Source organism: Tachyglossus aculeatus, chromosome 4, assembly GCF_015852505.1.
Source record: "Tachyglossus aculeatus isolate mTacAcu1 chromosome 4, mTacAcu1.pri, whole genome shotgun sequence".
Lineage (NCBI taxonomy): Eukaryota > Metazoa > Chordata > Mammalia > Monotremata > Tachyglossidae > Tachyglossus > Tachyglossus aculeatus.
In genome coordinates, this window is record NC_052069.1 from 114,991,247 (window position 1) to 115,018,975 (window position 27,729).

A 27,729-nucleotide genomic window follows, 5' to 3' on the forward strand; every position below is an offset into this window, starting at 1 on the left:
TGCGCGCCCGAGACGTTCATTCATTCACTCACCCAATCGCATTTATTGAGCGCGGTTCTCTGAGGGGCGCGCGCCTGAGACATTCATTCATTCATTCATTCATCCAATCGCATTTACTGAGCGCTGTTCTCTGAGGGGCGCGTGCCTTTGACATTCATTCATTCACTCATCCAATCGCATTTATTGAGCGCTGTTCTCTGAGGGGCGCGCGCCTTTGACATTCATTCATTCACTCATCCAATCGCATTTATTGAGCGCTGTTCTCTGAGGGGCGCGCGCCCGAGACGTTCATTCATTCAATCGTATTTATTGAGCGCTGTTCTCTGAGGGGCGCGCGCCTTTGACAGTAATTCATTCACTCACCCAATCGCATTTATCGAGCGCTGTTCTCTGAGGGGCGCGCGCCCGAGACGTTCATTCATTCACTCACCCAATCGCATTCATCGAGCGCTGCTCTCTGAGGGGCGCGCGCCCGAGCCCCGCTCGAGACACGTCCCCGCCAGGGCGCGCGACCGAGTCCTGCCCCCCTACAGGGCCGCGCGCTCGAGACATTCATTCATTCAATCGTATTTACTGAGCGCTGTTCTCTGAGGGGCGCGCGCCTTTGACATTCATTCATTCATTCAATCAATCGCATTTATTGAGCGCTGTTCTCTGAGGGGCGCGCGCCCGAGTCCTGCTCCCTCAGTGCCACGCGCCCGAGACATTCATTCATTCAATCGTATTTATTGAGCGCTGTTCTCTGAGGGGCGCGCGCCCGAGATGTTCATTCATTCACTCATCCAATCGCATTTATTGAACGCCGTTCTCTGAGGGGCGCGCGCCCGAGTCCTGCTCCCTCAGGGCCGCGCGCCCGAGACATTAATTCATTCAATCGTATTTATCGAGCGCTGTTCTCTGAGGGGCGCGCCTTTGACATTCATTCATTCAATCGTATTTATCGAGCGCTGTTCTCTGAGGGGCGCGTGCCTTCGACATTCATTCATTCATCCATCCAATCGCATTTATCGAGCGCTGTTCTCTGAGGGGCGCGCGCCCGAGACGTTCATTCATTCACTCATCCAATCGCAGTTATTGAGCGCTGTTCTCCGAGGGGCGCGCGCCCGAGACGTTCATTCATTCACTCACCCAATCGCATTCATTGAACGCTGTTCCCCGAGGGGCGCGCGCCCGAGCTATGTCCCCACAAGGGCGCGCGTCCGAGTCCTGCCCCCCCCACAGGGGCGCGCGCCCGAGCTTGGCGCATGCGCGCGCGAGGCGGGCGCGGGGGCGGCGCGGGGGCCCTCGGCGCGCGCGCGCGTCCCTGGCGTGCGCGTGCGCGCGAGCTGTCAATTCCTTCCCTCCCTCCCCCTTGGGCGAGGCCCCGCCCCTTCCCCGGGCCGGTGCGCGCGCCCGCCCGCCCGCTCGCTCGGGCCATTTTGCCGGGGAGCGCGGGGGAGAGGCGGGGGGCTGCTGCTCCTCCTGCTCCTCCTCCTCCTCCTGCCGCTGCCTGGGGACCCCCCGGATTGGGCGCACTGCACCGCACTGCATCGCGCTGCACCGCACTGCATCACACTGCACCGCCCGGGGCGGGGAAGCCTTTCCGTCCGGAGGAGCTGCCCTCCCCCCCAGCTCCCTGCACCATGAGCTGGGGCACCGAGCTGTGGGTGAGCCCCCCCCTGCACGCCTTCCCTCCTACTGACTGGGCCCCGTGCTCCGCACACAGTAGGCGCTCAATAAGTACGATTGATTGATTGATTGATTGATTGACTGAGCGACGCCTCCGTGCGCCCCACGGCGCTGCGCTGGGCGCTTGGGAACGACGACTTCAGTCAGTCAGTCTGTGTCCCTCGTATTGATTGAGCGCCCACTGTGTGCACAGCGCTGGACTGAGCGCTTGGGAAGGCCAGGTTCATTCATTCAGTCATTCAGTCGTGTTGGTTGAGCGTTTACTGTGTGCAGAGCACTGGACTGAGCGCTTGGGAAGTCCAAGGTCATTCATTCATTCAGTCTTGTTGATTGAGCGTTTACTATGTGCGGAGCACCGGACTGAGCGCTTGGGAAGAACAAGTTCATTCATTCAGTTGTATTTACTGAGCTCTGACTGTGTGCAGAGCTCTGGACTAAGCGCTTGGGAAGTCCAAGTTCAGTCATTCATTCATTTAATCGTGTTTATTGAGCGTTTACTATGTGCAGAGCACTGGACTGAGCGCTTGGGAAGTCCAAGTTCATTCATTCATTCAGTTGTATTTATTGAGCTCTGACTGTGTGCAGAGCTCTGGACTGAGCGCTTGGGAAGAACAAGTTCATTCATTCATTCAGTTGTATTTATTGAGCTCTGACTGTGTGCAGAGCTCTGGACTGAGCGCTTGGGAAGTCCAAGTTCATTCATTCATTCATTTAATCGTGTTTATTGAGCGTTTACTATGTGCAGAGCACTGGACTGAGCGCTTGGGAAGTCCAAGTTCATTCATTCATTCAGTTGTATTTATTGAGCTCTGACTGTGCGCAGAGCTCTGGACTAAGCGCTTGGGAAGTCCAAGTTCAGTCATTCATTCATTTAATCGTGTTTATTGAGCGTTTACTATGTGCAGAGCACTGGACTGAGCGCTTGGGAAGAACAAGTTCATTCATTCATTCAGTTGTATTTATTGAGCTCTGACTGTGTGCAGAGCTCTGGACTGAGCGCTTGGGAAGGACAAGTTCAGTCATTCATTCAATCGTATTGATTGAGCGCCGACTGTGTGCAGAGCACTGGACTGAGCGCTTGGGAAGTCCACGTTCAGTCATTCATTCATTTAATCGTGTTTATTGAGCGTTTACTATGTGCAGAGCACTGGACTGAGCGCTTGGGAAGTCCAAGCTCATTCATTCATTCAATCGTGTTTATTGAGCGTTTACTATGTGCAGAGCACTGGACTGAGCGCTTGGGAAGGACAAGTTCATTCATTCATTCAGTTGTATTTATTGAGCTCTGACTGTGCAGAGCTCTGGACTGAGCACTTGGGAAGAACAAGTTCATTCATTCATTCATTGTTGTATTTATTGAGCTCTAAGCGCTTGGGAAGTCCAAGTTCAGTCATTCATTCATTTAATCGTGTTTATTGAGCGTTTGCTATGTGCAGAGCACTGGAGGTCATTCATTCATTCAATCGTGTTGATTGAGCGTTTACTGTGTGCAGAGCACTGGACTGAGCGCTTGGGAAGGACAAGTTCATTAATTCATTCATTCAGTCGTATTGATTGAGCGCCGACCCTGTGCAGAGCTCTAGGACAGAACGCTTGGGAAGAACAAGTTCATTCATTCATTCAATCGTATTTATTGAGCGCCGACTGTGTGCAGAGCACTGGACTGAGCGCTTGGGAAGTCCAAGTTCATTCATTCATTCAATCATCATCAATCGTATTTATTATTATTTATTCAATCGTATTTATTGAGCGCTGACTGTGTGCAGAGCACTAAACTAAGCGCTTGGGAAGAACCAGTTCGTTCATTCATTCATTCAGTCGTATTTATTGATCGCTGACTGTGTGCAGAGCACTGGACTAGGAGCACTGGACTAAGCGCTTGGGAAGAACAAGTTCATTCAATCATATTTATTGAGCGCTGACTGTGTGCAGAGCACTGGGCTTAGCACTTGGGAAGTCCAAGTTCATTTATTCATTTAGTCGTATTTATTGAGCACCGACTGTGTACAGAGAAGTGGAAAAAGAGCTTGGGAAGTACACAGTAGGTGCTCAGTAAATTCATTCATTCAATCGTATTTATTGAGCGCTTACTGTGTGCAGAGCACTGCACTAAGCTCTTGGGATGAACAGGTTCATTCATTCACTCATATTTATTGAGCGTTGACTGTGTGCAGAGCACTAAACTAAGCGCTTGGGAAGAACCAGTTCATTCATTCATTCAGTCGTATTTATTGAGCGTTGACTGTGTGCAGAGCTCTGAACTAAGCGCTTGGGAAGTACAAGTTCATTCAGCCATTCAGTCGTATTGAGCGCCGACTGTGTGCAGAGCACTGGATTAAGCGCTTGGGAAGAGCAAGTTCATTCATTCATTCATTCAATTGTATTTATTGAGCACTTACTGTGTGCAGAGCACTGGACTAAGTGCTTGGGAAGTACAGGTTCATTCATTCATTCATTCAGTCGTATTTATTGAGTGCTTACTGTGTGCAGGACACTGGACTAAGCGCTTGGGAAGTACAAGTTCATTCATTCAACTATTTATTGAGCACTGACTGTTGCAGAGCACTGGACTAAGCATTTGGGAAGTACAAATTCATTCATTCATTCAATCGTATTGATTGAGCGCCGACTGTGCAGGGCACTGGACTAAACGCTTGGGAAGAACAAGTTCATTCATTCATTCATTCAGTCGTATTTATTGAGTGCTTACTGTGTGCAGAGCATTGGACAAAGCGCTTGGGAAGAACAAGTTCATTCATTCATTCAATCGTATTTATTGAGCGCTTACTGTGTGCAGAGCACTGTACTAAGCGCTTGGGAAGTCCAAGTTGGCAACCTATAGAGACGGTCCCTACCCAACAGTGGGCTCACAGTCTAGAAGGGGGAGACGGACGTCAAAACAAAACATATTAACAAAATAAAATAAATAGATAGATAGAATAGACCCACCGACCGACCGGGGGGTGAGGTACAGTGCTCTGCACACAGTAAGCGCTCAATAAATACGATTGATTGATTGATTGAAAAGGGGGGGACCCTGGCGGGATGGATGCCGATTCCAGCGCTTAGACCAGGGCTTGGTGCCGAGTAAACGCTCAGTACACGCCGTCATCATCAATTACTCTGTGCCAAGCACTGTTCATAATCATAATAATAAGGGTGTGTGTGTGTGTGTACAGTGTTCTGCACACCGTAATAATAATAATAATGGCATTTATTAAACGCTTATTATGTGCCAAGCACTGTTCTAAGCGCTGGGGAGGTTACAAGGTGACCAGGTTGTCCCACGGGGGGCTCACTGCCTTCATCCCCATTTGACAGATGAGGGAACTGAGGCACGGAGAATAATAATAATGATGGCATTTGTTAAGCGCTTACTATGTGCAAAGCACTGTTCTAAGCGCTGGGGAGGTTACAAGGTGATCAGGTTGTCCCACGGGGGGCTCACAGTCTTCATCCCCATTTGACAGATGAGGGGACTGAGGCCCAGAGAGTAGTAATAATAATGATGGCATTTCTTAAGCGTTTACTATGTGCCAGGCACTGTTCTTAACGCTGGGGAGGTTACAAGGTGATCAGGTTGTCCCATGGGGGGCTCACAGTCTTCATCCCCATTTGACAGATGAGGGGACTGAGGCCCAGAGAATAATAATAATAATGATGGCATTTCTTAAGCGTTTACTATGTGCCAAGCACTGTTCTTAATGCTGGGGAGGTTACAAGGTGATCAGGTTGTCCCACGGGGGGCTCACAGTCTTCATCCCCATTTTCCAGATGAGGTCACTGAGGCCCAGGGAAGTGAAGGGACTTGCCCAGAGTCACACACCTGACTAGTGGCGGAGCCGGGATTCGAACCCATGACCTCTGACTCCAAAGCCCGGGCTCTTTCCACTGAGCCACGCTGCTTCTCTGGTTTGGGCAGGGGGTCTCGTTGGGTGGTCGCCGGGGCGGGGGGGGGGGGGGGGGGGTGTCCCCGGCCAGGTCTGGGGGCTTTGGAGGACCTGCGGGGGGGGGGGAGAATTCATTCAATCGTATTTATTGAGCGCTTACTGTGTGCAGAGCACTGGACTAAGCACTTGATAGAAGAGGATAAGGGGGGGCTGGCTGGAGGGAATCCAAGATTTGGGGGTACCTTGATGGACTGGGATTGAATGAATGAATGAATGGTAGGTGGGGGGCAGTGCCAACAGGGACCAGTATTAATTATCAATCATATTAACGGAGCGCTTATTGGGTGCGAATCACTATACTAAGCACCTGAAAAAAGACAGTAGAGCCTCAAACACATTCAGCGCTTAGTACAGTGCCTGGCACATAGTTAAGCACTTAACAAATACCATCATCATCAGTGGAGAAGCAGCGTGGTTCAGTGGAAAGAGCCCGGGCTTTGGAGTCAGAGGTCATGGGTTCAAATCCCAGCTCCACCGCTTGTCAGCTGGGTGACTTTGGGCAAGCCACTTCACTTCTCCATCCCCCCGTCTTACCTCCTTCCCTTCCCCACAGCACCTGTATATATGGTTGTACATATTTATTACTCTATTTATTTATTTATTTATTTATTTATTTTACTTGTACATTTCTATCCTACTTATTTTATTTTGTTGGTATGTTTGGTTCTGTTCTCTGTCTCCCCCCTTTTAGACTGTGAGCCCACTGTTGGGTAGGGACTGTCTCTATGTGATGCCAATTTGTACTTCCCAAGCGCTTAGTACAGTGCTCTGCACATAGTAAGCGCTCAATAAATACGATTGATTGATTGATTGATTGATTCTCTGGGCCTCAGTTACCTCATTTGTAAAATGGGGATTAATACTGTTAGCCCCCCGTGGGACAACCTCATCACCTTGTTAACCTCCCCACCGCTTAGAGCAGTGCTTTGCACATAGTAAGCGCTTAATAAATGCCATTATTATTATTATTCCCTGCCCACAACGAGCCGAGCAAGGGCCTGGGAGACGTGGGTTCTAATCCCAGCTCCGCCACTTGTCTGCTGGGTGACCTTGGGGAAGTCATTTCACTTCTCTAGGCCTCAGTTACCGTCATCTGTAAAATGGGGATTGAGACTTGTGAGCCTCACGTGGGTCCAACCTGATTTGCTTGGATCCACCCCAGCGCTTAGAGCGGTGCCTGGCACAGAAAAAGCGCTTAGAAAACAGTACTTTGCACATAGTAGGCGCTTAATAAATGCCATCGTTATTAAATACCATCCTTTATTATTATTATTCTTATTATTATCCTTGGGGGCTTTAGGCACAGGGCCTCATTGCACAGAGAAACTGTGGGAGGGCAGGGAAACTGCTTATCTTGGGGAGGGGAAGCTGGGTTTGGGAGAAAGAAATGTGGTTTTGTGGTTCATGTCCTGCAAAATGATTCCTGTTCATTTGAGCAGTGGGAAAGGAGGATTGTGGAGGGAGAGGAAGGTCATTGAAATGTCTGGTAGTGCTTAATAAATGCCATTATTATTAAATACCATCCTTTATTATTATTATTTTTGTTATTATCCTTGGGGGCTTTAGGCACAGGGCCTCATTGCACAGAGAAACTGTGGGAGGGCAAGGAAACTGCTCATCTTGGGGAGGAGAAGCTGGGTTTGGGAGAAAGAAGTGTGGTTTCGTGGTCCATGTCCTGCAAAATGATTCCTGTTTATTTGAGCAGTGGGAAAGGAGGATTGTGGAGGGAGAGGGAAGGTCAATGAAATGTCTGGTAGCGCTTAATAAATGCCATCATTATTAAATACCGCCCTTTAGTAGTATTATTTTTATTATTATCCTTGGGGGCTTTAGGCACAGGGCCTCACTGCACAGAGAAACTGTGGGAGGGCAGGGAACCTGCTCATCTTGGGGAGGAGAAGCTGGGTTTGGGAGAAAGAAGTGTGGTTTCGTGGTGCATGTCCTGCAAAACGATTCCTGTTCATTTGAGCAGTGGGAAAGGAGGATTGTGGAGGGAGAGGAAGGTCATTGAAATGTCTGGTAGTGCTTAATAAATGCCATTATTATTAAATACCATCCTTTATTATTATTATTTTTATTATTATCCTTGGGGGCTTTAGGCACAGGGCCTCACTGCACAGAGAAACTGTGGGAGGGCAAGGAACCTGCTCATCTTGGGGAGGAGAAGCTGGGTTTGGGAGAAAGAAGTGTGGTTTCGTGGTCCATGTCCTGCAAAACGATTCCTGTTCATTTGAGCAGTGGGAAAGGAGGATTGTGGAGGGAGAGGGAAGGTCAATGAAATGTCTGGAAGGCTGGGCGGGATCTGAATGGCAAAAGGAAAAGTAATTGAACGTAGGGTGCTTCCCAGTGAAATGCAAATTATCCCTGCAAAACCTTTTAAGATGCCATCCGAGGGAAAAGAAAGGTGGGAGAGTGAGGCGATTGGTGTGGGGTGGGGCAGAGAAATCTCCCCATCAGGGTCAAGTAAGGTTACAGAAACCAAGGGCATCCTCCCTTTTTTTTTTCAATTAAATTGTTTTGGTGTAATGGTTTTACATAACCATCCCTGAGCCCAAGACGTGACAGCACCGCGTTCGGAAACGCCTAGCCTGTAGTTGCCTAAAAGGAGGAAAATATAGCCAGATTTAATAAACTCGTCCTGCCGGTCACTGATGTTTTAAGGTTTGCTGCAGCAATGGAACTCGGGCATTTGAAATGACTCAGATGATCTCATTTTTTACTTAAGCACTGAGTAGTTGGTGGCATCGATCAGGCACGGCGTACTTTGAAAAATCTTGTGATATTTCAAAAAAAGCATCTTTAGGAAAAAATGGTCACAGTGCACAGGTCCTTTCACTTGTTGAAGAAGGTTTCTGAAAAGGAGAGGGAAGGGAGAGTAGGGCAGAAGTTTCTGCGGTCCCTAGTGTGTGGGCGTTTAGTTGGGTGGGGAAATTCTGTGAATTTTATAAAAGGGGATATAGTTTTAGGGGAGGGGAATGGCAGAAAGAAAGTAAATAATGCCATTGCCTTTTATTCTAAGCACTGTGGGGTGGGTTGGAGGGAGGGCAGTGTCAAGAAGAGAAGCAGCGTGGCTCAGGGGAAAGCGCACGGGCTTGGCAGTCAGAGGTCATGGGTTCTAATCCCGGCTGTGTGACTTTGAGCAAGTCACTTAACTTCTCTGTGCCTCAGTTACCTCATCTGTCAAATGGGGATTAAGATTGTGAGCCCCACGTGAGTCAACCTGATCACCTTGTATCCCCTCCAGTGCTTAGAACAGTGCTTTGCACATAGTAAGCGCTTAACAAATACCATTATTATTATTATTATTCTAATCCCGGCTGTGTGACTTTGAGCAAGTCACTTAACTTCTCTGTGCCTCCGTTACCTCATCTGTCAAATGGGGATTAAGATTGTGAGCCCCACGTGGGACAACCTGATCACCTTGTATCCCCCCCAGCGCTTAGAACAGTGCTTTGCACTTAGTAAGCGCTTAACAAATACCATCATTATTATTAACTTTGGGTATCAGGCAGTCAGTGATATTTAGTGAGCGCTCACTTTATGGAGAGGACTGTACTGAGCGCTTGGGAGACTACAGTCAAATTGGTAGACACACGGTGCCTGTCCTCAAGGAGCTAACCATCTAGTGAGCATCCAAAGTGTCTGTCTTCCAATTGGCTTGGTAGAACTTCATCAGCACATATTGCAGTGATTGAGTAGAAATAATAATAATAATAATAATGATGGTACTTGTTAAGCAGTTACTATATGCCAAGCACTACATCAGCTACATATTATGTTCAAATATATGTTCATGTATAGTTCTTTTGATCATCACATACATCCGAATAGCTTAAAGAATAGCCCAACACTTTTGGCTTGTATGCTAATCATAAATGATGGTTGTGGGGGAAAATAGGACCGAGTCAAAGGTGCGGGAGTAAATTCTGTAGATGGTTCTTTTGATACCCAATTTTACAAGATTTTCCAGTGTTCAGAGTACCACGAGGTAGCAGCTTTGTAGTACGAAAATGTGCAGTAGTGAAACAAGTATTTTGTAGACCCTGGCATGGATGAGAATAGAAGGAGAAGAGAGCTACATCAGCACATATTGCAATGATCGACTAGAGGTAATAATAATAATAATGATGGTAGTACTTGTTAAGCGCTTACTATATGCCAAGCACTGTTCTAAGTGCTGGGGTAGATACAGGGTAATCGGGTTGTCCCAGGTGGGGCTCACAGTCTTAATCCCCGTTTTACAGATGAGGTAACTTGTGACTTGCCCGAAAAAACACGGCGCATTGGTGGTCAAGGACTTGGGGACAGTAGAAAACCATGATGGAGGGTTTTCTTTGAATGGTGGCTTTGGGATCGTGAATGAATGTACGTAATGACATAATGATAGGGTGTTAAAAAACAAACTTGGCAGAACTGCCCTTGAAAAAGAAAAAAGCTCGGAATTGTGGCTTGGATTGTCAGAAGTTATTGGGAGCAGGTTATAGTGTTATCAGCAATCACTGGGATTTCCCCAAATACTGTAGTAGTTATTATTTAACAAGATGCTGGTCACAGAAAGCGTCGTTCTACGCATGGGCAGTTTTAGATGTGTGAGTTTCCCATAAACATTTAATTACTATTTAAGGCCTACTTGGTATTCTTTGAATTGATCATTTCATTGCTCATGAAATAGCACGTAAAGGGAAACTTTATTTGAAATAGCTTTCAGAAGGGTCGATTTTGAAATTATGTATTGTACTGTAAATAGGAAACGAGATGGTTTAATGAAGTTTCACCATATGGTCTTAAAATGCAGTACGACCTCAAACTTTATGCTCATGTATAGTTCTTCTGATCATCACATACATCTGAATAGCTTAAAGAATAGCCCAGCACTTTTGGCTTGTATAATAATCATAAATGTTGATTGTGGGGGAAATAGGATCAAGTCGAAGGTGTGAGAGTAAATATGGATATTCTGTAGATGGTTCTTTTGATACCCAATCTTACAACAAGATTTTCCAGTGTTCAGAGTACCATTAGTTAGCAGCTTTGTAAACAGTACAAAAACGTAGTGAAACAAGTATTTTGTAGACCCTGGCATGGATGAGACTAGAAGGAGAAAAGAGAGGGGCAGTATAAAACCCAGATATATTGAGCATATGTAAATTAATTTATAAGTTGACCTGTACATTCAGATATCATCATCATCATCAATTGTATTTATTGAGCGCTTACTATGTGCAGAGCACTGTACTAAGCGCTTGGGAAGTACAAATTGGCAACATATACAGTCTCTACCCAACAGTGGGCTCACAGTCTAAAAGGGGGAGAATTTGTTGTTTTGATTTTTTTTTTTTTGCTGCTTAATGCTTTATACTTGTACCTCCTGATTTTCACGATTGGTAAATAATTCTGGTATCCGTCTCCCCCATTGTTGCCAACTTGTACTTCCCAAGCGCTTAGTACAGTGCTCTGCACACAGTAAGCGCTCAATAAATACGATTGAATGAATGAGTGAATGAATTGTTGGCTCCTTGACTGGAGGGTACTTGTCTCGCTGTTGTTATACTGAACCAAGTCCGTAGTTCTATGTGTGGTTGTTTTGTTTTGTTTTTTTGGTTGGTTTTTCTTTTTAAGTGTTAGTGCTGGGGAAGATACAAGATAAGCAGGATGGGCCCGGTCCATGTCCCACATGGGGCTCACCCTCTTAATCCTCATTTTTGCAGATGAGTACACTGAGGTACGGAGAAGTTAAATAACTTGCCCAGAGTCACACAGCAGACAGACGGCAGAGCCGGGATTAGAACCTAGGGCCTTCTGACTCCCAAGCTTGCAGTTCAGGAGATTTGATGCCTTTGATTGAGCATTCCCGGGATTGAACATCCTACGACTGATTCTAGAAGAAGGTTGTGTGGGTTGAGACCGGGAATGGAGAGAGCGTGGGCCTCTCTTGTAGAGAGAGGGGCTGTGGGGGCACTGGGCCCTTGTGGGCTGCTAGGACTTTTAGTTCCAGTAATCGACTGGCATAACTAACCGCGTGTTGGATAGCCTTTTTGCGTGCGCAACAACGTCTGAGCCGTCATCATGCTGGGCTCCAGCCAGAAGTGGCCCCAAAGGAAGGAGGGCAGAATTAAATCCAAATCCAGTCCAAACCCTGGACGGAGGTAGTTTGGGCTTGGCCCCGTGGATCCGAGACCTGTAGAACTTGCCGGCCGACCTGCTCCGAGGCCGCGGTCGATTCCGGATACTTTGAGAGCCGCCTTAGACAAAGCTAATGCCAGGAGACCTTTCCATGGCCCTTGGGTGAGTCCGTGCTGCTCCAGGGGAAGTTCCATCTCTGAAAATGTATCCACCTAAAAAACAATTTTTTGTGTGAGATGGAACAAAGGTAAAGTGAACCAAAGAGATGCTGCCTGGCCTAGTCCATAGAGCACGGGCTTGGGAGTCGGAAAGGCCTGGGTTCTAATTCCGGCTCCGCCATTTGTCTGCTGGGTGACCTTGGGCAAGTCACTTCTCTGGGCCTCAGTTACCTCATCTGTAAAATACGGATTAAGACTTTGAGCCCTATGTTGGACAGGGATTGGGTCCAATCTGATTAGCCTATATTCACCCCAGTTTTTAATACAGTGCCTGGCCCATAGTAAGCACATACCATAAAAAAATTAACCTTTTTTGTCACATTTTTATTCACCTTGGTAAGCAGACAGGGGACTCTTTCCAGATTGATTTTAAAAGCCACGTTCTCCTTTAAAACTAGAGTACAAGACTTTAATCAATTATGAATGTATGTATCATGTATTTTTGTATCAGCCTCCTTGCTGACCTGCCTGCCTCCTGTCTCTCCCTGCTCCAGTCCATGCTTCACCCTGCTGCCCGGATCATTTTCCTACCAAAACGTTCAGTCCGTGTTTCCCCACTCCTCAAGAATCCCCAGCGGTTGCCCATACACCTTCGCGTCAAACAGAAACTCCTTACCACGGCTTTAGGTCCTCGATCGCCTTGCCCCCTCCTATCTTACCTCACTGTTCTCCTATTACAAGCCAGCCTCCTCTGATGCCAACCTACCTCGATCTCATCTATTTCGCCGCCGACCTCTCGCCCACGTCCTGCCTCTGGCCTGGAAAACCCTCCCTCCTCGCATCCGCCAGACAATTAATTACTCTCTCCGTCTTCAACGCCTAATTGAAGACACATCTTCTCCAAGAGGCCTTCCCTTACTAAGCCTTCATTTCCTTTTCTCCCACTCCCTTCAACCTCGCTCTGATATGCTCCCTTTATTTACACCCTCCCACGGCACTTATGTACATATCCATAGTTTATATTAATGCCTGTCTCTCCAGCTAGACCTTGAGCTTGTTGTGGGCTGGGAATGTGTCTACCAGCTCTGTTATATTGTATTCTCCCAAGTGCTCAGTACAGTGCTTTGCACGCAAGAAGCGCTGGAGAAATACGATGGATTGAATCAATATTTATTGACCTTATTTTGGGCAAAGCACTGCGTTAAATCCTCAGAATAGTACAGTAGAGGTAAAGCCCAGTTCTTGCCCTAAAAGAGTTTACTACTCAACAGGATAGTCAGTCACAAAATTACTTACAGATAGGAGAAGAGGATAGTGGAGAGGTAAATAGCTGTAATAGTAGTAGCATTTATTGAATATCCCCTTGGTGTAGTTCACTGAACTAAGCACATGGGAAGTACAGACGAACGCCATGACTCATTACCTGCCCCAGGGAGCTTACATTCATTCCAGTGAGGGAGACAAACATAAACATGTTTACAATTTGAGTGGTCGAAATAAATAAACTAAAGAGATATTCCTGGGCATTAAGGGTGTCAATTAAGTTCCTAAGTGGTAGGTGAATATGAGTAAGTGCTTTGAATAGTAGAGTAAATAACATAAGTGCTCAAGATGGAGCCAGGCTCTAATCCTGGCTCATCTTTTGCAGGTTGTGTGACCTTGGGCAAGTCACGTAACTTCTCTGTGCCTCAGTTTCCTTATCTCTAAAATAAGGATTCAAGACTGGTTCTCTCTCCTAGTTAGACGGTGAGCCCCACATGGGACAAAGGACTGTGTCCGACCTGATTATTTTGTACCTACTTTAGCGCTTTAGCACAGTTCTTGAAACATAATAAGCCCTTAACAAATACCATTATTGTTACTGTTATTATTAATAGTAAGTGCTGAGGGGGATGGTAGTTGGGAGGATATGACTTGGCGAGAAGAAAATGAATTAATCGAGGAAAGCTGCCTAGAGGAGAGATTTCTGGCGGACTTTGAAGATGCACAGTGGTTTGGTGTGGTGGATTTGAAGTGCCGGGGAATTCCAGTCAGGAGAAAGCATGAGAGGGGAGAGCAAGGCACGGTGAGATGGTTTGCTTGGGAGAGATGAAGAGCGTAGGCTGGGGAGTAATGATCAAAGAGGGCAGGGAGATATCTGGTGGGGTTGGGAGTTTTTGATTGGTTTGGAGGGAAATGGGTTGCCTGTGGTGGACAAATAAAATCACCAGGCAAATCCATAAACCTAATTTTAGTAAATTGTTTCAACATCTCCCACTAATCCCTTAGACAGAGCTGCAGGGATTGGGAAAAGTGATCTGGTTCTTCCCTCCCTGTCCACCTCTCCCTACGTTTGGACCTTATAGTAGGCAATGAAATGGCTGACGGACTAGGGAAGGAAGAGAATTGGGCAGGGACCATCTCTCTATGTTGCCAACTTGTACTGCCCAAGCGCTTAGTAAAGCGCTCTGCACACAGTAAGCGCTCAATAAATACGATTGAATGAATGAGCAGACTGGATAGTCCATAATTGTTTCTTCAAGTGCCGTGGCACCGGGTAAAAACAATAATATATTCCAGGAGAGAGTTCAGGATATTTTTACAGTAGTTCATCCAGATTGGATAGGGCAAAATAATCCCGGGTCGGCCAATGTTCGGCTGTGTGACCTTGGGTAAGTCACTTCTCTGTGCTCCAGTTTCCTCATCTGTAAAATGGGTATTAAAGCTGTGAGCCCCATGTAGTACGTGGACTTTGTCCAACCTGATTAACCTGTATCTACTCCAGTGTATCTACTTTAGTGCTTGGCTCATAGTAATCTCTTAGATACCATTAAATCATTTTTTTTAAATTGAGTACATAAATGCTGAATTTGTCCATGGAAAAATCTTTGTGATTTGGGCATTAGGTTACTGCAGGCCTTGTTTAGCATATTTAGCTATGTTTACCGTAGCTAAATTTCTACCTCTTTAGACTTTGGAGTAGAAAAATCAATCAATTGATTTTTATGTGTGTGTGTGTTAATATCGCAGAGCTATGAAAAAGTTTAGGTTGTTCTTAAGTGTTTGTAATGAATAAAATCTATTAAAAAGCCCTCTTTAATAATGCTAATGGACATATATGTACCCTATGCATTTAAAAACCATACATGGTTTCAGTAAAAAATACTTAGTTGACAATGGTGCAATAGGGTTGCTTCATTGATTGTTCAAGTATCACCACTTCCTAGCTTCAGCTAACAGTATTTCCTCCTTTATTGCTCATCGGTATGTTTCATAAACACCGCCCAAATGTAAAAATATGCCTTTTATTTTGGCACTTAAGCTGCGTACTCCTCAGCAGGAATGAATTGCACTCATCAATTATTATTTTTTTCAGATTCTAAGACGTAGGTGTCATCGCTTAGAAATTTGATCTCCTAAATAATGAAATGCTTTTTTTCTGGCCCTAGTTATAAATGTAGTCATACCAGCTGGATCTTTAGAGTTGATGAACAACATTTAGGAAAACAAAAAGGTTAAATTTAAATTGAAAGTGTTGGATTCATCATATTCAGATGCTGCAATTGGCTCGGTAGTAGTTATAGTACTCATTCGACTCCCGCGGGATGCAATTTACTATACTAAACCTGAATTGTGTGAGCGCTGACTTGGTACAGAGCGCTGTACTCTAAGAGCTCAGAAGAGTACAATATAACAGAGTTGGTAGACACGTTCCCTGCTCAGGGGTTTACAGTCCACAGAGGAAAAAATTGACACGTTCCCTGCTACGAGGAGCTTATACTCTAAAAGGGAAGACAGGTGTAAATTATTTACAAATAGAGAAATCAAAATAAGTGAACGTACAATTGAACGAACATATACAAAGATGTCGAGGATAGGTATAAATAAGTACGTTAATCCTAGCGGTAGCTGATTGATAGGTTTTCTTGACTTGCAGTGCTGGGGATTATTCATTCATTCATTCAATCGTATTTATTGAGCGCTTACTGTGTGCTGAGCACTGTACTAAGCGCTTGGGAAGTACAAGTTGGCAACGTATAGAGGCGGTCCCTACCCAAGAGACGGTTCCTACCCAAGAGACGGTCCCTACCCAGAGACGGTCCCTACCCAGGTCCCTTCCCAGATTAATCTGGGAAAGCTTGCTGGAGGAGGTGGAATTTTAGATCGGACTTGAATAGGACATGGGGAGAACTGAGGCCTGTCTGCTTTGGAGAGGGAGGTGATTCAAAGCCAGGGGAACGGTACGAACGAGAGGACAGCTAGAAGGCTAGTAGGAGGCTAACGAAGAGAGCATTGGGACACGGTTAATAAATACCGTCGTCACCATTAGAGCAAGTTGGAGTAAATGTTAAAGGCAGATATATAAGTGCTCTTTCCACTGAGCCAAGTTGCTTCTGTTAAGTGCTTACTATGTGCAAGGCACTGTTCTAAGCGCTGCGGCGGTGGGGGGGATGCCAGGTGATCAGGTTGTCCCACGTGGGGCTCACGGTCTTCATCCCCATTTTACAGATGAGGGAACTGAGGCCCAGCGAAGTGAAGTGGCTTGCCCAAGGTCACACAGCAGAAAAGTGGCCGAACAAGGATTAGAACCCACGTGTGAGCCCGCTGTTGGGTAGGGACCGTCTCTATATGTTGCCAACTTGTGCTTCCAGTCCAGTGCTCTGCACACAGTAAGCGCTCAATAAATACGAATGAATGAATAAGTTGGCAGAGAGCCGTGAAGATGACCGTGAGGAGCTCATGCTTGCCGTGTAGACAAAGAAAGCCACAGGAAGGTCTTGAGGAGTGGAAATACCGTTGATCGATGTCTGCTAAATGAGAACTAGACAGAGGCCGGAGGCAGCAAGCAAGGAAACTGATCTTAGAAGCAGTGGGGCCTAATGGCTAGAGCCCGGGCCTGGGTGTCAGAAAGACCTGGGTTCTAATCCCGGCTCCGCCACTTATCTGCTGTGTGACCATGGGGCAAGTCACTTAACTTCTCTGGGCCTCAGTTCCCTCATCTGTAAAATGGGGATTGAGACCGTGAGCCTTATGTGGGACAGGGGATGTGTCCAACCCAATTAGCTTGTATCTACCCAACGGTTAGTGCAGTGCCCGGCAAATAGTAAGCAATTAATAAATGCCACAGTCACTGTTATTACTTAGCTGTGTTTTTGACCAGAGTTTGTACCAGGGATGATAGCTGTTTGGGTGGAGAGGAAGGGGCGGAGCCGGGGAATGTTACGAAGAACCGCCAGGATTTGGCAACAGATCGGATGAGGTGAATCATAATCGTTCTGTTGTTTCTGTAAAGTGCTGTGTCTTGGCCATTTTCTTTTTCATTATGCTACGTGTTTGGCGAATGCCTTCATAATAGAAGGACCCGTTCGGATTACAGGCAGAAAATTATGATCGATTAAACTCTCCCAGTTTTTAGAAATTGAAGAGGTTGCTTCTAATCCTTGCATTCGGTTAAACGAGGTAAAATTTTTTAAACTGTAATTTCAGTTGCGGCGTGCAGTGGATTTCTTCTTTCGAGATATTCTTCATATTCAACATGAGAAGCAGCTCAGAGGAAAGAGCAAGGGTTTTGGAGTCTCTATTTGTTGCCAGTTTGTACTTCCCAAGTGCTTAGTACAGTGCTCTGCACACAGTAAGCGCTCAATAAATACGATTGATGATGATGATGATGATGGAGTCAGAGGTCATGGGTTCAAATCCCAACTCCACCGTATGTCTGCTGTGTGATCTTGTGCAAGTCACTTCACTTCTCTGGGCCTCAGTTACCTCATCTGTAAAATGGGGATTAAGACTGTGAGCCCCCCGTGGGACAACCTGATCACCTTGTAACCTCCCCAGGGTTAGAACAGTGCTTTGCACGTAGTAAGCACTTAATAAATGCCATTAAAGAAAGAAAGAAAGAAAAGAGAAATAAATGTCCCTTTTTCAAGCACTTAAGCCTGTCGGGATCTACAGATCTGATCGACCGTAGCTCCTATTAGTTGTAGTTTCCCTCCGAACCCCTCGCCGAGACATTTTAAAATCATGACACATACTTTCATTGACTTATTCCCACATGAGTAGTTTTTTTCGGGCGAGTCACAAGTAGAGCAGAAACGCCTTTTTGGAGTCATGAAATTACCCACCTGTCAAATGGCTGGGACTCTTTCTTACTCCTACGCTCCACAAGCGAATATTTCAGTAGGTGGATTGGGTCTTTCTCATTTTCCCAAATTCATTAATCCTATTCTTTTGGAGGAGAGGTTTAAATTTAGGCCACCAACCCACACCCCAGTTATTAATCAGTGGAGTTTTGTGGGGCCTGGCGTTATAATTGCTCTGTGGATTACAACCACATTGCTTCAGTAACAATTTTTATCATTTGGAAGGAGAAGTGAACGATTATGAGATACTGTTTGGTTTCTTTGGCATCTGTTGAATTTACACTGTTTAAAGAGTGTGATATCTTTGAAGCAGATCTCTAAAATAGAGATTTTTTTCAAATGATTTAGGCTTGCTTTTGTGCCTAAGGGAGTTGAATGAACATTAGGTACTGCAGAGCTGGATATTTACCATCAATTTGGTATGTTTTGTGCCCTTGCTTTTTGGAATGGTCTGTGTGTAGAAATTTTCACACTCTGGTGAAACAACTCATTCTTTGCCAGTTTTAATGAGTGCTGTGACTTTTCAGTAGCTGTTAACTTGGTGATTTTCTTTTTTCAATGCAAAGATAGAAGTTCATGCACTCAATTTTGTGCTTCTAAAATAATATAATCGTAAAAAATAAGCAAATCGAATTAGCCTGCTTTGTCAGTGGAAAAAAAAAACAAGGAAAAATTTGACCATTGTGGTCCTGACCTAGATATAATAGGATTTTATAAGTGTTTTGTTCATTAAGGGGCATGTAGCCAAAACTTTTCTTCATTTCTACTGCAGAAGAAAATCTGGCAGCATTAGAGAGAGAGCTGCCACATCATTCAACTGACTGAGCTGCTGTTTCTCTTTTACGTTTCATCTCGTAGTTTTAAAGAAGAAGTGAGGGGGCAAAGGAACCACCGCGTAGGCCAGATATGTTGATTGTCTCACGACGCCAGAGTAGCTAGAATTTGTTACACTGACTAAATATTTCCTCTTATAACTGCTGTACACATTTAAATCAAGTTTTTCATGGCATTGTGCGTACAAAGCACAATCATTTTGGCCATTTTTTCCATAAAGGGCGAGGGGGAATCATTTCTGTGGAATTTGAAGGCAATCGGAGCCTTCAAACTTTGAATCAGAATGATCGGAAATGATTAGTAATAGCTCAAGGCAAGCTCAGTGTACTTCTGCTTAGTATCTCGCGAGATGTAATCATGCTGCACAGTGTATCTGGCGTAACATGCGACGTCAAGTGCATGTTAATATTCGGTATCCCCAGTGGCCCCTTTGAGTTTTCCAGCCACTGCCATCACCCCAAAATGGTGATGATGGCCCCAACTTAACAGGCCTTTTTTTGAGTTTCTGGTTGCACTAGACACTCTGAGCAGGCTCTCCTCCACTTTTCACTGCTGCCGTGGTCCTTCTTTGCCATCCTGGCTGAAAGTTGGACCCTAATGGACCCCACCAGATGCTCCCTTCAGTGGCAAGGTGGGGAAACCCTCGAAAGGCTGCGATCAGAGTCTGGTCAGAGTACCTAAAAATTCAGAGAGGAGCTTTCCCGAGTAACTATTAGTACTTCTCAGAATGCGGTTCCACCAAATTCTGTGTACAGTCTATTATAAAGTCGACACACTTTTGAGAGTAATTTAACTTGCTTTTAAAGTGCGATGATTCAGCTTTTCCTGAAGCAGGTGGATGAGGTTGGAAGACAGCATAACAATTATTTCTCTCTCTGATCTGAGGAGGAAGGTTGAACTGTCTTTGTTCACTTACGTGTTGCCTGCAAGTTCATGTGTATGCGGTATTTTACATATTTGGGCAGAATTAATATGAACATTGGGGCCTCAGGGGTAATATTCAATCAATCAGTAATATTTGTCAGAAAATATAGGCAAGTTTAAGGCAAGTAGATATTTAATGGTGGCGAGAATAAAGGGAAACATACCTTCTTTAAAAATTAAGATCATAATGCAATCTTAAACAATTTTACATTTTCTCTTGCGCCGATTGAGGAAGCATACGGCATTTCCAGTAGCGGAGTCAGCTCTCCAATTGCATGTTTTCATTAGTCATTTTGGGGTGACACTGTTGGGGCATTAACAAGCTTTTCCCCTCGAAGCATGTCTGGTTGTGCATATAATAATGGCATTTATTAAACACTTTCTATGTTCAAAGCACTGTTCTAAGCGCTAGAGGCTTAAACATGCCAGAAATGTTTTGTTCTTTTCCTAACAGAGTTCTTCAAGAACGCAACCCCCCCCGCCCCCGCAATATCTGAGATGAGCTGTTTATCAGCTTGGTATACTAATCATATTTGCTTTTAAAGAGAGGTTATGTTGGCCAGTTTAGCCTAGATAGTCCTTAAAGTGTTCTTTAAGCAGCCTGACCCAAACTGTAACTCCCTGGAAATCTCTCATTTCCAATTAATTTATTGAACACTTATTGCGTGCAGAGGACTGAACTAAGCACTTAGGAGAGCACAGTCTAACAGAGTTGGTAGACATGTTACCTGCCCACAGGGAGTTTACGGTCTGCTTCATTGGTTAATATATTCAAAACCTGAAAATGAAGAGACAACTGCGAGGAAAAAAAAAATCAGGAAGCAAAAAATATCTTCTGCAGAATGGACTCTTGCAAAACAGTTGGATCAGTATTCACGTTTTAACTACAAAATTGACCAAATTTTGGGCCAATATCCATGTTTTAGTAAATTGAACAAATGCATTACCTTTGAATTTATTCACGGAACTCTCCAAGACTACAAATATACTTACACTGTTCTCTGCCCCCTCTAAAAACTGTTCTTCTTATTAAAACAAATTTGTCACCCCTAAACATTTAGAGAACACCTACTGGGTTTTAAAGAGCTGTGTTGGGCTTAGTGCAAAATGTGTTTCCAATGCAGTCATAAAAGATTAAGCAAACACAGATGAAAGACATGAACTCGTAACTTCCAGCTACAGACAAAACCACAACATTCAGCAGCAACAACAAAGAGTGAATAAACTTGGGGAAAAAATTACAGGTTTGGATTTATTGGATTTATGGAGAACCTGAGGTAGATCTAGGCTGTGGGAGAAGATGATGACAGGGTAACGAATAAGTTGTTAACAAGGAGGGCAGAAAGTTAAGTCGCAATCCAGGAGAAGTCAGTAGCAGTGTTTAGTGGACATTGTACTGTCTTTCGTCGTAAACCATCCCATTTTTTTCTCTCAACATGATGCTCTATGTGAATTTGGGAAGAAATTAAAGTGGGCTGGAGATTTCTTAATAATTGTTGAATAAATAGAATTGATTGATTGATTGACTTGAGGATCCCAAGATAGATTTTCTCCTCCGACTTTTTCGGAGGATAAAGTAGAGCCAATGGCTGTGCTCACTTTAGGCAGGTTCGTGGTGTTGCTAACCCATTTGTAATCAATTTTATTTATGAGCTGCAGGTACAGTAAACAGTCTAGATCTAATGTAGAATTCATCTGTCATCAGGAATGATGGTTGAGTCTCTGTCCTAAGACTTCAGGACCAAGAACCAGGGTTGGGATAGTATTATTTACCAAAGTAATGGAATCCTCGAGTGCTGGGTACCTATTGATTGATATTAATGTCTGTTTCCCCTTCTAGACTGTGAGTTCATTATAGACCCGGAGTGTGTCTGCTAGTTCTGTTGTAATGTACTCTTCCAAGTGCTTAGTATAGTGCCTTGCACATAGTAAGTGCTCAATAAATACCATGGATTGATTATAATGAAAGGGGAAATTTTAGGGGCATTCATTTATTCATTCAATCGTATTTATTGAGCACTTAATGTGTGCAGAGCACTGTACTAAGTGCTTGGGAAGTACAAGTTGGCAACATATAGAGATGGTCCTTACCCAGCAGTGGGCTCACTGTCTACAAGGTGGAGACAGAGAACAAAACAAAACATAGTAACAAAATAAAATAAAAGTAGAATAAATATGTACAAGTAAAATAAATAGAGTAATAAATACATACAAACATATATACATATATACAGGTGCTGTGGAGAAAGGAAGGAGGTAAGGCGGGGGGATGGAGAGGTGGAGGAAGGGGAGAGGAAGGAGGGGGCTCAATCTGGGGCAGAAAAAGAGAGGGGGTTTTTGAAGTGCAGAAGGAATCCATTCCGCATCCACTGGTTTAAGAACTAGACGAGTAGTCAGATCTGAACTCAGGTCCCTGTTCTGACATTCACTTGCATGGCATTGGGCTCCTCTGGGGGCCTCAGTTTCTCAGTCTATAAGAATGTTGATATTGATGCTTATCTAACTGTAACAGAGGGGAAAAATGAAGGTAAATATAAATTCTTCCTTTTGAAGTATTCTGAGGTCCTTGGATGAAAGGTGGTACATCAGTATAAACTATTATTATACTGTGGAGGGGCTGAAAAAACCTGTTTCGAGGGGAAAGAATTTCCCTTCTAGGACTAGAATCTTGAAAATGAGCTCTCTTCTGCTCCGTCTCCATTATTTAGTGAGTGACTGATGATATTAAGCAGCGTGGCTAGAGAAGCAGCGTGGCTCTGTGGAACGAGCCCGGGCTTTAGAGTCAGAGGTCATGGGTTCGAATCCCGACTCTGCTACGGGTCAGCTGTGTGACTTTGGGCAAGTCACTTCAGTTCTCTGTGCCTCAGTTCCCTCATCTGTACGATGGGGATGAAGACTGTGAGTCCCCCGTGGGACAACCTGATTACCTTGTATCCTCCCCAGATCTTAGAAAAGTGCTTTGCACATAGCGAGCGCTTAATAAACGCCATTATTATTATTATTACACTAGGTTGATTGAATGTTAACATTTAAATCTCACCTTTATTTCTGAAAAGATTCATTCATTGTCATATTTGAGTGCTTACTGTGTGCAGAGCGTTGTAATAATAATGATAGCATTTATTAAGCGCTTACTATGTGGAAAGCACTGTTCTAAGCACTGGGGCGGTTACAAGGTGATCAGGTTGTCCCGCGGGGGGCTCACAGTCTTCATCCCCATTTTACAGATGTGGTAACTGAGGCACAGAGAAGTGAAGTGCTTGGGAAAGTGTCACAAAGCCGGAGCCATCATTGGCAGTTCTGGACCCCAGGAAGCTTATAGAACTGTCACTTGGAGCCACCCCCATTGATCCTTTTTGTGAAAAATTTGCCTGTACATGTATGATCGTAAGTATAAATAAAATAAATCATTTACAATTTCAGATTGATAGTGAATTAGGTATTTGCCTCTGACAAACATTACATGATTTATTTTGTGGAGTTGTATACTTCATTTGATTCCTCTCCCCCCCCCCCCCCGAACAACTCTTCATTTTTGCCCTTTCTACTATTTTGGAAAAAATAAAGAAGTTTAGCAGAGCAAACACCCCTTGCAAGAAACTGGTGGCATCTTTTGGTTATGTGGAATCTGTCCAGCCAAGTCCTTGCACAATTTACACATCTAATAAATAATAAATGAAGCAGTGTGGCTCAAGGGGAAGAGCACAGGCTTTGGAGTCAGAGGTCATGGGTTCTAATTCCGGCTCTGCCACTTGTCAGCTGTGTGACTTTGGGCAAGTAACTGAACTTCTCTGGGCCTCAGTTACCTCATCTGTAAAATGGGGATGAAGACTGTGAGCCCCCCATGGGACAACCTGATCGCTTTGTAACCTCCCCAGCGCTTAGACCAGTGCTTTGCACATAAGTGCTTAATAAAGGCCATCATTATTACTATTATTATGTACATCTACTTAGTTTTGAATTGATCAAGGTCGTTGATATTTGCATATTTTAATTGCCAATGTGCGATGTGCTCCTGGAAGAGATTTACTCCTATTCTGTGAAAACGGTTGTTGGATTTTTAAAAAAAAGATTATCACTTTTTAAATTAACACCTAGATCACATTTGAGAGGTATCAAAGCATTTGGTCTAAATATAGAATCATATGACTTTTAAGTGCAAAAAGAGGAAAATAGACCGCAATAGGCAGTGCAAGAGTTTTAAGCACAACAAACCTAATTCTGACATGATTTAAGTTTAAATGGCACTCATTTTCTGAGTTATATTAAGAAGTTGATTTGTGATTAGTTCCCTAATTCTGACATGATTTAAGTTTGTGGCACTCATTTTCTGAATTATATTAAGACTTTGATTTGTGATTAGTTCCTCTATAACAAAAACTTGGCATATTTGTGAAGACCCTCAAATGGCTTTTGAAATTACATGTTGTGGACTCTGATCAAAATCCGTATCAAACTTTTTATTTAAATTTGCTCACCTCCGCTAACATTGGGAATAAAATTGGCATCTTTGATGGTATTATCTTTTTAGCCAGAAGCATTTTCATGAAGGTTATCGATCAATCAGTTGTAAATACTATGTGCAGAGCACTGTACTAAGCACTTGAAGAGAACAATACAACCACATTAGCAGACCCATTCCGTACCCACAACGAGCTTATTATTGCATTGTTTATGTTTACGGACAGGTTTTTGACCCCTTCATTTCAGAGACTGCATTCTCTAAGATCTCCAATGAACTCTGTGAAACCAAGTCCAGAGGACTCTAGCCCATCCTAATCCTCTTGGACCCCTGGGCTGCTTTTAATAATAATAATTATAATGGCATTTGTTTAGCGCTTATTACATGCGAAGCACTGTTCTAAGTGCTGGCGGGGATACAAGGTGATCAGGTTGTCCCACGTGGGGTTCACAGTCTTAATCCTCATTTTGCAGATGAGGTAACTGAGGCTCAGTGAAGTGATTTGCCCAAGGTCACACAGCAGACAAATGGCCGAGTCGGGATTTGAACCCGTGACCTCTGACTCCCTCTTTTACTGAGCCACGATATTGAACGCTTACTATGTGCGGAGCACTGTACTAAGTGCTTGGAAAGTACAATTTAGCAACAAAGAGAGACAATCTCTGCCCACACCCGGCTTAAAGTCTAGAAGGGTGGGGACGGACATCAAAACAAGTAAACAGGCATCAGTATATAGATAAGGATGCAAAGCTTAGGTTCTAATTTGTTTAATAATAATAATAATGATGGCATTTACTATGTGCCAAGCACTGTTCTAAGCACTGGGGAAGTTACAAGGTGATCAGGTTGTCCCACGGGGGGCTCACAGTCTTCATCCCCTTTTACAGATGAGGGAACTGAGGCACAGGGAAGTTGAGTGACTTGCCCAAAGTCACCCAGCTGTCAAGGGGCGGAGCTGGGATTTGAACCCATGACCTCTGACTCCAAAGCCCGGGCTCTTTCCAATCAATCAATCAATCAATCGTATTTATTGAGCGCTTACTGTGTGCAGAGCACTGGACTAAGCGCTTGGGAAGTACAAGTTGGCAACATATAGAGACAGCCCCTACCCAACTGTGGGCTCACAGTCTAAAAGGGGGAGACAGAGAACAAAACCAAACATACTAACAAAATAAAATAAATAGAATAGATAGGTACAAGTAAAATAAATAAATAAATAGAGTAATAAATATGTACAAACATATATACATAAATACAGGTGCTGTGGGGAAGGGAACAAGGAAATTAACTTTACGGTACTGAACCCTTCAGTTTGGCGGTGGTTTCCATTAGACCTTATTCTGGAAAACAGGCATTCAGGGTTTTGAAGCTGCCTCCCTTATCATCATCAATCGTATTTACTGAGCGCTTACTGTGTGCAGAGCACTGTACTAAGCGCTTGGGAAGTACAAATTGGCAACATATAGAGACAGTCCCTACCCAACAGTGGGCTCACAGTCTAAAATACTCCCTTATGTGGAGACGGCCGTAGATTTTGGACACAGAAGCAGACTCATCAGTTTGCTTAGGTATTTGCCTCAGGGGAAACGTTAAGATGAATTTATTTTAGCTTGGAACGGGAGTGGCAATACTAAGAATTTTTGTTTTTGCAGATTGCCGACAGTGTGTGGGACTGGGGACTCTGAAGACCTAATGTTCCAAGAATAGTTGTGTTGTTTTCGTGGCGAAAAATGAATGGCTTTGATGAACAAAAAAGTTTTGTGGGATAATTGGAAATTTAGCGCACACATGCGTAATTTTAAAATATTCTGGGTTAGGTTGACAGTGCCGGGACACTATTGTGGTGAACATCTGCCAGTGTGCTGATTTCATCATCTGTTGTTGAATAGCTAGTTTTTGACTCGCTAATTTTATAACAGTGGAAATAATTTCCCAGATGCTGACTCTCTGAGACTCCTTTTTCATTAACATTGCATTTGCCACTGTTGGATTTTGTTTCTTTGAACAAATTTCTGGGGAATTGTCTCTGCAGTTGATGCCTGTCTCCCCACTTCAAGACTTTAATAAAGCCTCATGTGGGCAGGGATTGTCTCTCTTTGTTGCTGAATTGTGCTGTCCAAGCACTTAGTACAGTGCTCTGCATAGTTAGCACTCAATAAATACGATTGAATGAATGAATGGGTGAATTTTCAAAAATGGCAGAGGTCTATATTTCTTGTATGCTCTACCCTTTGAACATTTTTTTTCTAGGATTTTATTTTTACAGTAAGGATACATCCATCAATGGTGCTTACTGAGTGCTTGCTAAGTGCAGAGCAGTGTACTAAGTGCTTGGGAAAGATGCAGTGGCTCAGTGGAAAGAGCCCGGGCTTTGGAGTCAGAGGTCATGGGTTCAAATCCTGGCTCCGCCATTTGTCAGCTGTGTGACTTTGGGCAAGTCACTTCACTTCTCTGGGCCTCAGTTACCTCATCTGTAAAATGGGGATGAAGACTGTGAGCCCCCCCCGCGGGACAACCTGATTACCTTGTAACCTCCCCAGCGCTTAGAACAGTGCTGTGCGCATAGTAAGCGCTTAACAAATGCCATCATTATTAATTATAATTATTATAGAGCACGGGCCTGGGAATCAGAGGACCTCGGTTCTAATCCCTGGTCTGCCACTTGCCAGCTAGGGCTCCCAAGCCCGCGCTCTTTCCACTGAGCCACACTGCTTCTCTATCCACTAGGCCACACAAGGCAACCTTGCTAAATTTAGGGTATTAGCATCAATCCGCAATTTTAACAATGTTCACATTTTGGTTTCGAGGTGGGGACTTTTTGTTGGAGCAGAAATAATGCTGAAAATAAAAAAAAAAGCAAATTATGACTGAAGGTGGCAATTACCCAAGGAAACTCCAGGTCCTTTCTTGACTGGGGAGAAAGGAAATTCCCCAGAAAAAAAAAAACAAAAAAACTGACTCATTGAAAAATAACCAGTCTTCCAGCTATCACATTCCAAAACACATGTTGTTTCTATTGACCATAGTGGGGTTTTTTTTAATCAATCCCACATGCTTTATCTTAGCATTTATCTTAAGATTTTATAAGATTTATCTTAACATTTTCATTGCCAAAAGGGATGAATTGACTGTGAAGCCATTCTAATTCTGTCATGGTTGACTTTCAAAAAAATTTTAAAAATTACATTTGGGCATTTGATCTTCATTACAGAACATGATTTTGGAGGTGGAAAGAGGGATAAATTATGTAAAATTCTAAAAAAAAAAATCATATCCTTTGTGTAATTTCCCTTGAGGATGCCTAAATATTTTAAAAGTGAAATTCAGAAATGGTAATGAAAATCCAAATTCCTATAACAAGACTGTGTATGGTAACAAAAATATATCCCGATTTCAGGATTTTCTTGGGAATATGGCCATTTATTCATAAATTAATCATTTTTCCATAACTCCCCAGGGCCCCCAAAGCCTCTGCTTTATCTTCACTT

The 27,729-nt window shown here is 44.1% G+C and overlaps 1 protein-coding gene across 20 annotated transcripts in view; it reads left to right on the forward strand.

The window, feature by feature from the left end:
- Positions 1 to 1,448: 1,448 nt before the first annotated feature.
- Positions 1,449 to 27,729, forward strand: part of FNBP1 (formin binding protein 1) — a 172,243-nt gene continuing 145,962 nt past the window's right edge. For all 20 annotated transcript variants that reach the window (XM_038744970.1, XM_038744967.1, XM_038744968.1 and 17 more), the window contains exon 1: positions 1,449 to 1,646. In XM_038744970.1, coding sequence (XP_038600898.1) covers positions 1,623 to 1,646 — 24 coding nt within the window. In that variant the 5' untranslated portion in view covers positions 1,449 to 1,622. The remainder of the gene's footprint in view (positions 1,647 to 27,729) is intronic.